Consider the following 11,970-nt stretch of genomic DNA (forward strand, 5'->3'; position numbering starts at 1 on the left):
TGAACACAGAGTCTGGGGCGGTTGATATGCTTGCCCAGCCTGTGCCTCTTCTTCCCTCCTCGCCAGCTCCTCAAGCTGCAGAGGAAGATCGTGGACTTGGAGGGCGAGTTCCGCCTGCGGGAGAGGGGCCTTCTGGGGAGCCTGGAGGAGGCCCGCGGCAACGAGAAGAAGCTGATGGACAACGGCCGCAACCTGGAGATCAAGCTGGAGAAGGCGCAGGCCGAGGGGGCTGAGCTGAGCCTGCGGCTGAGCGCCTCCGAAGGACGGGTCCAGGGCCTGGAAGCGGAGCTCGCCCGCGTGGAGGGCCTGAAGCGTGACGTGGAGTTCAAGTTGGGCCGCCTCCACTCGGCCCTCCGGCGCACAATGGGCATCGGCCATGGGGGCCGCGCCCCCAGCCCTGCCTTCAGGGCCCGTGGTGGCTCCCCCAAGAGGCTCTTCTCCCCCCCGAAAGGTAAGTACCACACTCTGGGGGGGGGGGGTAGATCCACTGTCCACTGGCCTTTCGCTGAGATCTTGGCGGCTTTTTGACACTGGCAGCCACTTCCTTCACGCTTTCTCTCTCTCTTTTAATCAATTTTTTTAAATTGATTTTCACAATTATCACAGAAAGAAAGAAAAAGTTACAAAACAGATCAAAACATACAAGAAATAAAGAAAGAAAGAAAGAAAGAAAGAACACAAAAGAGAATTATTACTTCACATCCATAATTTCAATACATTGATAACCGACTTCCTCAAATCCCCTCTAACTGAATTTCATTATATCACCTGTTCTCCAAATTCATATTTCTAATAATATTAACTGCTTTCCTTTACTAACCTCATCTCCTTTATTAATATTCTCATCCTTAATATTTACTTACACATATTCTTATTCTACCCCTAAGCCTATTTATTCCAAGAATTTTCTCTTTATCTTATATTACAATATTTAGCTAAATATTCTTTAAATTTCTTCCAATCCTCTTGGGTCTCCTCTTCTTTCTGGTTGCGGAGTCTTCCAGTCAGGTCGGCCAGCTCCATAAAGTCCAACATCTTCATCTGCCATTCTTCTATTGTTGGTATCTCTTGTGATTTCCAATTTTTGGCTAATAAAAGTCTTGCCGCTGTAGTGGCATACAAAAACAATCTAACATCTTTTTTGGACAATTCCAATCCTATTATTCCAAGTAGAAAGGCTTCTGGTTTCTTAATAAATGTATTTTTCAACATTTTTTTCAACTCATTATAAATCTTTTCCCAGAAGTCTTTCAACTTAGGACACCTCCACCACATATGATAGAAAGTACCTTCTTTTTCTTTACATTTCCAACGTAAGTTATCATTCGTATGATGCATATTTGCTAGTTTCACCGGGGTTAAGTACCATCTATACATCATTTTCATAATATTTTCTTTTAATACAGTAAATGCAGTAAACTTAACCCCTTTCTTCCACAACCTTCACGCTTTCTCTTTCTAGGGGATGTCACCGCAGACGGGCCAGGCAGCCCCACACCGCAGGCAGGCAGCTTGGCCTCCCGCCCCCTCTCCCCAGAGCTTGCTGGCTCCCCCAGTCGGAGCGAGCAGCTGGTAGCCGACATCGACCCAGAGGTGGTGCGCTCCGCGCTCCGGGACTTCCTGCAAGAACTGAGGGAGACGCAGCGAGAGCGGGTATGGCTGGCGCAGGGGCGGGTGGATCTCTGCTTTCCCACGAGGTTCTGAGCCTTTGTCGGCCCCCTCCATGCTCAGATCCTGACAGCCAGTTGCCTTGTTGTTCTTCCTCCCTTCCTCTCCCCCTTCCCGTCCGTCCTCCTTGGGGTCCAGGACGAAGCCCGTTCCCAGCTGGGCACCTTGAACGGCCAGCTGGCAGAGATGGAGGCCGAGCGGGACGTCGCTGTGACTCGAGTGCAGCAGCTGCAGAAGCAGGTGGCCGAATGCGATGAAGGTGGGTCAGAGGTGGGGTCGGAGGTCTCTGTCTACTCTGCTGTGTCACCCTTAGGGCTGGGCGATATCTGGTTTCCAACATCGCGATAGATCACGAGCTGAACATTGCAGTATGCTGATATATCACAGTGCCTGAAATAAGAATGGAGTTGGTATTCAACTTTGTATTACCAGCTAAACATTGAAATATATACATATATCGCAGTGTCTGAAATAAGAATGGAGTTGGTATTCAACTTTGTATCACCAGCTAAACATTGCAATATACTGATATATCGCAGTGTCTGAAATAAGAATGGAGTTGGTATTCAACCTCGTATCACCAGCTAAAAATTGCAATATGCTGATATATCGTAGTGTCTGAAATAAGAATGGAGTTGGTATTCAACTTTGTATCACCAGCTAAACATTGCAATATGCTGATATATCGCAATGTCTGAAATAAGAATGGAGTTGGTATTCAACTTTGTATCACCAGCTAAACATTGCAATATGCTGATATATCGCAATGTCTGAAATAAGAATGGAGCTGTGTAGAGGAATTGGCTGGCTTCATGGTTTTCCCCACATTGTGATTTTTGCACAGCACACACAAACGCCGTGATTCGTGATCTATTGCCAGGTCAGAAGCTATGAAACTGATAACACAATACGGATTTCAAATCGCTTTTGGACGATATATTGATATATCACCCAGCCCTAATCACCACCAGCCTCGTTTCTGTGGTGGTTTTTTTCAAAGGTTCCCTTGAATAATACCCCCTCCCGAGTTTTGTACGAAGAGCGAAAGGGGGGAGGGTTTAAGAAAACATCAGCTAAGCCGTTAAACTGCATTTCCCACCAGGGAAGTGAAGTGCGGGATGCACTAAAAGAAATGACAGTTTCTATCAATGAGGAGCTGGAGGTTTCTAGGGGAGATTTCAAGGGCCACAAGCCCTGCCTTGCCCTGCCTCTGCCCGCTGAGCGCTCTGTCCTCTTTCCTCCTCTGCAGGGAGGCGCAGTGCGGACGGGAAGCTGAGCGGTGCCCAGGTGGCCCTGATGCAGCAGGAGGAGACCCTGCGCCGGAACAAGAGGGAGCGCAAGGCCCTGGCGGACAGGCTGGCCACATTGGAGCGGAGCCTGCAGGCAGCCGACAGCGAGCGCAGGGCCACCCAGGTGAGGCCACGCTAGGCAGGGAAGCGAGACCGCAGGGTGAGGAAGGTACTGGCAGAAGGTCGGTCTGTGAGCTCCACCTCCGCTGCCCGCCCTCCTCACTCCTGGAAGGACTCAGTTTTGGTCCTGGCAGCAAAACTTAGGGGGTGGGGGGACGGACAGTGGACTTGAAGCTCCCTCCCCAGTCACCAGGTCCATCACTGGATGGGCCAGGAAGGGTCATTTTACACACACAAGGCCTAGCCGTCAGCTGATCTGTGTGGGTTACTCCTCTGGTGGGGTAGGAGAGCCGGGGTGGGGGAAATCCACATCTGGCAACCAACGTGCCTCTTTGGTTTCAGATAATATCTGGGTAAAGGTAAAGGGACCCCTGACCATTAGGTCCAGTTGTGGCAGATCTGGGGTTGTCGCGCTGATCTCGCTTTATTGGCCGAGGGAGCCGGCATACAGCTTCTGGGTATTGTGGCCAGCATGACTAAGCCGCTTCTGGCGAACCAAAGCAGCGCATGGAAACGCTGTTTACCTTCCCGCAGGAGCCATACCTATTTATCTACTTGCACTTTGTGCTTTCAAACTGCTAGGTTGGCAGGAGCTGGGACTGAGCAACAGGAGCTCACCCCGTTACGGGGATTTGAACCGCTGACCTTCTGATCGGCAAGCCCTAGACTCTGTGGTTTAACCCACAGCGCCACCCGCGTCTGGGTAGATGTTCCTAAAAAGTCTGGGACACAAATTTTCACAGCCGTCTAGCAGCTATGGTGGTTCATTGACCGGAAGTAATGTATTTAGCGTTAACTCTGAAAGTGTATACTCAATTCTGACCAAACTAAGCCTCCTGGTGTAAATTTTGCTCCGATCAAGGAACAAAGTTGGGCGGCTGCCAAGGGGCCTGGCAGAGGTCAAGGAATATGCTGAGCTGATGAGGGAGAGGGGGGAGAGCAGCAGCAGCAGCAGCAGGTCCAGCTCAGGTCTGGGCCACCAGTTGTGCTCTCCCTGAGCTTGGCACCGTTTCTCGTAGAGAAAGAGGCTGCTGTTCCCTTTTCTTGGGTTGAGAGTTGGAAGAAGGGGTCCCCATGCGATGGGGGGAGGCATGAGAGGATGGGGAGAAAGGAGCAGGAGGCATGGGGGGGGGCACTAAAGCGTGTGACCAATGCCTAATAAAATGCTAGAAAATGTTTGCTTAAATGTTGGCTCAGAAGAGACATTCTTTCTTGGTGAATGTTGCTGAGCTGGTCAAATTCTTGTGAAATGTTCCCGCGTGATACTTGAACTGCTCTGAAAACTGTTTGGGGTTTGGGGTTTTGTTTTTAAAGTGCCACTGACCGTGTGCAGAGTGCTTTTCCGTGCCTGGAGCTGGTCCTGGCTTCTCTGTGGAAAGGGTGGCACTTGTGTGGGTGAGGTAATTTGGCTGGAGGAGAGCAGTGAAATCTCTTGAGTGCTGCTGGGGAGAATTAATCGCCAGATGAGAAGAAAATGGTTGTTTTCAAGGCTGCCTCCCCCCCCCCCCCCGCTTGGCATGGTTAAGACTGGAGGTTTTTAACCGTGTAGTTGTGGGTGTGAAACAAGGGACGTGGGTGGCGCTGTGGTCTAAATCACTGAGCCTAGGGCTTGCCAATCAGAAGGTCGGTGGTTCGAATCCCCGCGACGGGGTGAGCTCCCTTTGCTCGGTCCCTGCTCCTGCTAACCTAGCAGTTCGAACGCACATCAAAGTGCAAGTAGATAAATAGGTACCGCTCCGGCAGGAAGGTAAACGGTGTTTCCATGCACTGCTCTGGTTTCGCCAGAAGCAGCTTAGTTATGCTGGCCACATGACCCGGATAAACTGTCTGCGGACAAACACTCCCTCGGCCAGTAAAGCGAGATGAGTGCTGCAACCCCAGAGTCGTTCATGACTGGATTTAACTGTCAGGGGTCCTTTACCTTTTTGTGTGTGTGAAGGGGGGGGTCCTATTCCAGGTCATTTCCTCCCCGGACAAATGTGAGATGCCCAAATTCTCGGAGGAAAGGAGGCAAATTTAGAGGAAAAGAGTTTTCCCTCAGGACTGAGGGAATTGCCGGAAGTTTTTGTGTCTCAGGCACCTCCTTGAAACCACTGACCCCCCCCCCCCATCCGCCATAAAAAGAGCAATAATTTATGCAGAGGAAAAGTGAAAGGAAGCATATCGTTCCCAATGGGGAAAAGGAGGCAAATTCTAAGGCAATGAATGCAGATGAAGCCCAGAGCCCCAAATTATCATTGGGATTCCTCTGGAGTCCTTCAGAGTTGCCAGAGAGACCCCCAGAAGCCATTGGCTGAGAGGCGCAAGAAGACCCTGGCAAAGTGCAGCTCTTGGACCCCTCTGTGCCCCCCCCCCCCAAAACGCTGTTTGGCCTGCTGTCCAGTTCTGCCTCTCAGCAGGTTTTCATTCCCTCTAAGCCAGGGGTCATCAACCTTTTTCAGCCGTGGGCCGGTCCACCATCCCTCAGACCATGTGGTGGGCCGGACTATATTTTGGGAAAAAAGAAGAACGAATTCCTATGCCCCCCAAATAACCCAGAGATGCATTTTAAATAAAATGACACATTCTACTCATGTAAAAACACGCTGATTCCCGGACCGTCCGCAGGCCGGATGGAGAAGGCGATTGGGTCGCATCCGGCCCACGGGCCTTTGGTTGCCTACCCCTGCTCTAAGCTCTCTGTTCCCTCTGCTGGGGCTTCTTCAACCCGGCCAGTTTCCTCAGAAAAGGCCTGAGGCGACTGGCAATGGCCGCCCTCTCCCTCCTCTCTTCTTCCCTCAGGAGAAGATCGGCAAGATGAAGGCCAGCGAGGCCAAGCTGGAGCTGGAGAAGCGTCGCCTCAAAGACATCCTGGATGCCTCTGAGAGCCGCAGCACCAAGTTGGAGCTCCTGAGGCGGTCGCTGGAGGGCGAGCTGCAGAGGTCCAAGCTGGTGCTGAGCGACCGCGAGGCAGAGATCCAGGGGCTGCATGACAGAATCGACGTCCTGCAGAGACAGGTGACCCCCCTCAAGCCATCCTGATCAGCCTTGCCTGGACTGGCAGCAGCTGCTCTCTGGGGCCTCTGAGAGGAGGGTGGCTGTGTGGGCAGGGTAGGGGTTCAGCTTTCCCCGTCCCTCTTGCAGGTGCTTCTGGGGTTGAACCCAGGACCTCCATGGTCAGAGCCTGGAAGGCTTCTTGCGATCACAGGAGGTGGCAGCCGGCTCTGCTTGGCCACAGTTTGTGGACAGGACATGCAACCGGCAAGTGAGGAAGAGGTTTTATTTGGCTGCCACCTCTCAAGAGCCGTTGGGCTTCTATACCCTCCAACGTTTCTCCAAAGAAAATAGGGACGTCCTATTCAAACGGCCTCTGCCCAGTATACCTGAAGGAGCGTCTCCACCCCCATCTTCCAGCCCGGACACTGAGGTCCAGCTCCGAGGGCCTTGTGGCGATTCCCTCCTTCCCTGTGAGAAGCGAAGTTACAGGGAACCAGGCAGAGGGCCTTCTCGGTAGTGGCACCCGCCCTGTGGAACACCCTCCCACCAGATGTCAAGGAAATAAACAACTATCTGACTTTTAGAAGACACCTGAAGGCATCCCTGTTTAGGGAAGTTCGTAATGTTTGATGTTTTATCGTGTTTTTAATATTCTGTTGGTAGCTGCCCAGAGTGGCTGGGGAAGCCCAGCGAGGTGGGCAGGGTATAAATACCTCTTCTTCCTCCTCCTTCTTCAAGCCCACCTATTTGACTAGGTAGCCCCAGCCCCTCTGGGCGGCTTCCAATATACAGTGGTACCTCAGGTTACAGACGCTTCAGGTTACAGACTCCACTAAACCAGAAATAGTACCTTGGATTAAGAACTTTGCTTCAGGATGAGAACAGAAATCGCACGGCGGCAGTGGGAGGCCCCATTAGTGGTACCTTAGGGTTAGAACAGTTTCAGGTTAAGAACGGACCTCCAGAACGAATTAAGTTCTTAACCCGAGGTACCACTGTATATAAAAACATTAATTTTTTTTTAAAAAAAACACTTCACTATACAGGGCTCCCTTCAGGTGTCTTCTAAAGGTTGTATAGTTAATTCTCTCCTTGTCTTGGGTGTGGGTGTGTTGCATAACTCCCTTTCCTCCTACATTTCTCCGATGAAAATAGGGACGCCCTAAGGGAAAGCAGGACATTCTGGGATCAAATCGGAAACCGGGACGGCTTCTGTAAATCTGGACTGTCCCTGGAAAATAGGGACACTTGGTGGGTCTGAACCGGGCAGCCTAATCTGTGTCCTCTCCCACCCCGCAGGTGTCTGAGGCAGAGCAGAAGGCCAGCGCCCTGCAGCTCTCCTTAGACCGCCTCAGTCTCTCTCTGGCGAAGGCTACAGAGGCTGAGAGCTCCCTGAAGGAGAAGGTACAGGGGCTCAGCACCTCCCTCTCCGAGAGCCAAAGCAGTGCCAGCTCAGCCCAGGAGAAAGTGCTGCAGCTGCAGAAGGCCCTGGCGGCCAGTGAGCACGACCGGAGGGTCTTGCAGGTAAGGAGGCTGATCGGCAGAGTGCCAGGCAGGCCCTTGGGCTGCAATTCGCTGCCTCCTCTCCCTGGGTTGGCTCCACTGGTAAGTCCCCCCACCCCCAAGAAGGGCAGGCGAGGCAGCAGAATGGGGGAAGGGGGATGGCTTCACAGCAAGAACCCACGCCCACGTTGTTGCCTGTTTCAGGAGCGGCTGGATGCGGCCCGCCAGGCCCTCTCGGAAGCCAAGAAGCAGAACGGGGTCCTCTCCGAGCAGCTCCAGGCGATGAAGGGGCAGCAGGGGGAGTTGGAACTGCAGAAGGAAGAGCTGGAGGGGCTGGTCAAGCAGCAGGAAGAAGTGAGCATGGGGTTGGGGGGATTGGACAGAGCATGGGGTTGGGGGGATTGGAGGAAAGGCTCCCAGCGGAAAACTTAGGGGGCAGTGGCAGCAGCTCCCCCCAGCAAAAATACTCCAGGGAAAATGGAATTCTGCGACCTGCTGTACAAATTCTGCCAGGCATGCATCATACAAGGCAGAACGGTTTTATTGCTTGGGAAGTAGCGTATTTTTCGCTCTATAAGACACACTTTCTCCCTCCTGAAAATAAGGGGAAATGTCTGTGCGTCTTATGGAGTGAATGTGTGGTCGATCGCTGGCTCCCTTTCTGGCTCCGCCCCCTTGCCCAGGCCTCCATTGTTGAATGTTCTGCAGACGGAGGCTGTTTGTTTCCCCAGTGACATTAGATTATGTGTCTGGAAACTGTAGAAATAGCTCCCTTTCCTTTCCTAAAGAAGCTGCAGAATTGTGAGTTGAACCCCATAAAAACAGGATCTTTTCCCTTTGCAAAGTAAGCTCAAAAACTTTGAGCTGATCCTCAAAAGAAGGGGCTTTTCCCCTTTGCAAAAGAAGCTGCAAAACTGTGAGCTGATCCCCCCCAAAACGGGGCTTTCCTCCTCTAAGAACTAGGTGCGTCTTATGGTCTGGTGCGTCTTATGGAGCAAAAAATACGGTAGCTGCAGAACTTCCTCCTGAGGTCCCAGCAGGGTCTGGCAGACTCGAGCCTGAGATGTTTTCGTTGGGGGTTTTTTTAATGGAAGTTTTGGGGGTTGGGGTGGGATCTTGTGCCCAGAGCCGAGCCCCCGAGCCTCCCACCTGTTGCCCCAGAGGTAGCATGTGGTTTGAACCAGACAGGTGGGCAGGGGCGGAGGGAGCTGAATGGTCCCGCCAGGGCGACCTGCAGAGCTCCGCATCGCCTTTCACTCCTCCCTTCCATTGCAGCTGCTGCGCCAGAGCCAGGAAAGCGAGGCCATCGGCCTGCGGAGCCTGCAGAAGGTGCAGGGCGACAGGCGCCTCTTCCAGGAGCGCGCCAGCAGCCTGCAGCGTGCCTTGGCGCAGTTGGAGAACGAGAAGCGGGAGGCAGAGCGCTCGTCCCTGCGCCTGGAGAAGGACAGGAACGCCCTCAGGAAGACCCTCGACAAGGCGAGCCCCTCGGGGTCCGAGCAGAAGGGAGGGCAGGGGCCAGTGCGATGGGCAGGTGGTCTCTCGGAGCTTGCCTTCCTTCTGAAAGAACAGCTTGAGCATGCGCAGAGTGCCTTTCTGTGAAGAAACACATCCGCAAGAGGCAGCGGGGGGTAGGGGGCGGGCACTCAGCTTCCTGACACCTCTGCTTTGACCCCCCCCCCCCAAGGTGGAGCGGGAGAAGCTGAAGACCCACGAGGACTCTGTGCGCCTCTCTGCCGAAAAGGGCCGCCTGGACAGGTCCCTCGCCAGTTTGGAGCAGGAGCTGACGGAGGCTCAGCAACAGATCCGGCTCCTTGAGGTAACGACTCTCCCTGCCCCCCCAGTGAAGGTTTTCCTCCCCCCACAGCTGACTCAAATGTTCCCGTCTGTCTGGGGGCACGTGCAGAAGCGACCACCATACCAAGAACTAAGACTTCATTAGCAACTCTCTACCTTTAAAAGAAGTCGTTCCTAGTAGGGTACATTTTGTACCCAGTCCCTCTGTCTGCGGTTGCCTTGTAGGAGAGCAATCACATCTTCTTTCTCCCTCTGCTGCAGCGGTCCTAGGCACACCTACTCAGGAGTAGGCCCCTTCCCAAGTGGTCTCTGTCGGGTTTCCTGCTTGGGAAATCTGACTCGGTTACCTGGCCAGGCTCTGCTCCCCGCTTTTAGGCGACGCTTGAATTTCCCAACTCGAATTTCTTCCATTCCGATTGGTGGGCTCAACTGCTTTCTTTCCTTTGATTGGGCTGCCTTCTCCCTGGAGGAGAAGCTCGGCACCATCTGGAGGACCCTAGCGTGGAGTCCTGGTGCCCTTCCCAGGCCGCTCTGGCAAGCCTGACCCAAGTGCTTCCCAGGGGAGCAGCCCTGCCTGCTCCAACTCTCCCACGACCCAAGGCTGGACCTCAGCCATAGACTCACAGAATCCTAGAAAGGGAGCTAGTCTAGGGGTCAGCAAACTTTTCCAGCAGGGGGCCGGTCCACTGTCCCTCAGACCTTGTGGGGGGCCGGACTATATTTTTTTGGGGGGAGAATTAATTCCTATGCCCCACAAATAACCCAGAGATGCATTTTCAATAAAAGCACACGTTCTATTCATGTAAAAACACCAGGCAGGTCCCACAAATAACCCAGAGATGCGTTTTAAAGAAGAGGACACATTCTACTCATGTAAAAACACGCTGATTCCCGGACTGTCCGTGGGCCGGATTTAGAAGGCGATTGGGCCGGATCCAGCCCGCAGACCTTACTTTGCCTACCCATGATCTAGTGCAACCCCCTGCAATGCAAGAATACGCAGCTGTCCCTTGCAGGGATCGAACCTGCAACCTTGGTGTTATCAGCACCACGCTCTAACCAACTGAGCTATCCAGCTGCCTTGGCTAGGAGGAGACAAGGAGCCCTCTCTCTCTCTACAAGGAGTTTGGAGAGGAAAGAGAGAACTGCCTGCTGGTCTCCTCCTGCCAGTTCTGCCTTTGGCCCTGTTAAGGAAATGCGAGCGTTGCCAACCCCACAAGGAGCTCAAGGATTCAGCATAGCCCATTTTTGCCTCATTTCTCTGGTTCAGCCACGGAGGGGCAAAAGGAGCTCTGCAGAACACTGACCACCCGCCCCTGATGGGCCTTTGGCTAGGCTGGCAGGAGATCAGCAGGCACTGCACGTGCTTCTGAGGCTTATCTCCAGTCTTAAGGACTAGGAACTTGGCTGTCGGTTGAAAGCAGAGGTGGTTGCAACTATTGAATTCTGGGAGATTTGCTGGGGAGGCGGCAGGTTTTCCCAGCAACCATGAGGCTCGAGAAGGCGCTGGTCCCCCCGGCGAGGTTTTCCTCCACCCTCTCCTTGCCCAGGCACAGGTGGCAGAGTTGGAGCAGGCCCAGACCAGGGTGGACTCCTCAACCCGACACCGGCAGGACCTGCAGTTGGAGGCCGAGCGGCTGCGCAGCTCTCAGCTCCAGGCAGAACATACCTTGGATGCCCGGGAGCGGGCCCACCGGCAGCGGGTCAAAGGCCTTGAGGAGCAGGTGCGCTTCTTTCCCCGCCTCCGTGGCAGTCCGGGGGGCAGGGGGGGTGTGCTATGACCACAGGAGGACCCAAATGACCCCTGCTTCCTGCCTCTCCCACAGATCTCCACCTTGAAGGAGCAGCTGCACCAGGAGGTACGGAAGGGCCAAGCCAAGTTCACCCCTGCATCCATTCTCTCGGCACCCTAGGCTGGACACCCCCCCCCCCCGCGAACAGCCCACTTAGGGGGGTGGGGTAGAGGCCTGTGTCCCACCTTCTTACTACTAAACAAGCTAACCATAATTTGGCCAGCCTGCTTCTGGGATCTGCAAACCTCTCCATTGATCTGTGCAAAAGACAAATGGCAGGGTTTCTTTTTTTCTTGCCCGTTTGCTCAGATCTGACCGATTCAGATTAATAGGCTGAAGTTCATTCATTCCAGTGGGTCTACTCTGAATAGGACGAATGTTGGCCACAAGCCGCTCTTTTTATTTTTATTGACGCCTATCCGGACTGCATCTGGAACTCCTCCCTTTGGCTCGCCATTTTGTCGCGGAGTTTATTTTCAAATAGCGCTATTCTTCCCCCTGCCCCATGGGCAGCTGTGGGGCTCGTGAGGTTGCAGGCAAAGCCCTGCAGGGAAAGACATACACATGTCAATCCGTCTAGGCTGATGTTTCCTCCCTTTCTTAAATGTGACCAAGTTGGTGTTGGTGGTGGTTGTTTTTTACCAAAATGCTCACACTAATTGTGTATGTATATATTTCTCTTTGGTTCTTTGTGTAACCATTAATCAACGGACGTAGAAACTTATATTTTTATATTTCTGGTGGTGTTTGTTATTATGGATAAATGTGAACAAGAATAAAAACCTCCTCGCACTCGGTTGGTTCTTGGAGGAAAGAAATTGTAATAC

At 53.0% G+C, this 11,970-nt stretch overlaps 1 protein-coding gene and 1 non-coding gene across 4 annotated transcripts in view; one reads left to right on the forward strand and one right to left on the reverse strand.

Annotated features, from left to right (window-relative positions):
- CROCC (ciliary rootlet coiled-coil, rootletin) overlaps positions 1-11,967 on the forward strand; it is a 66,721-nt gene extending 54,754 nt beyond the window's left edge. For 2 of the 3 annotated variants that reach the window (XM_028741364.2, XM_028741362.2), the window contains 11 exons: positions 67-451; positions 1,463-1,653; positions 1,807-1,927; positions 2,918-3,081; positions 5,859-6,074; positions 7,353-7,577; positions 7,761-7,910; positions 8,832-9,032; positions 9,241-9,372; positions 10,901-11,074; positions 11,177-11,967. In XM_028741364.2, the coding sequence (XP_028597197.2) occupies positions 67-451; positions 1,463-1,653; positions 1,807-1,927; positions 2,918-3,081; positions 5,859-6,074; positions 7,353-7,577; positions 7,761-7,910; positions 8,832-9,032; positions 9,241-9,372; positions 10,901-11,074; positions 11,177-11,263 (2,046 nt within the window). In that variant the 3' untranslated portion in view covers positions 11,264-11,967. The remainder of the gene's footprint in view (positions 1-66; positions 452-1,462; positions 1,654-1,806; positions 1,928-2,917; positions 3,082-5,858; positions 6,075-7,352; positions 7,578-7,760; positions 7,911-8,831; positions 9,033-9,240; positions 9,373-10,900; positions 11,075-11,176) is intronic. The other variant, XM_028741363.2, reaches the window with a different exon arrangement.
- TRNAI-GAU (transfer RNA isoleucine (anticodon GAU)) lies at positions 10,349-10,430 on the reverse strand. The gene has a single exon. It is a non-coding gene; the product is annotated as a tRNA-Ile (tRNA).
- Positions 11,968-11,970: the final 3 nt, after the last annotated feature.

This window comes from Podarcis muralis, chromosome 7 (genome assembly GCF_964188315.1).
Source record: "Podarcis muralis chromosome 7, rPodMur119.hap1.1, whole genome shotgun sequence".
In the NCBI taxonomy this organism is placed as follows: Eukaryota; Metazoa; Chordata; class Lepidosauria; order Squamata; family Lacertidae; genus Podarcis; species Podarcis muralis.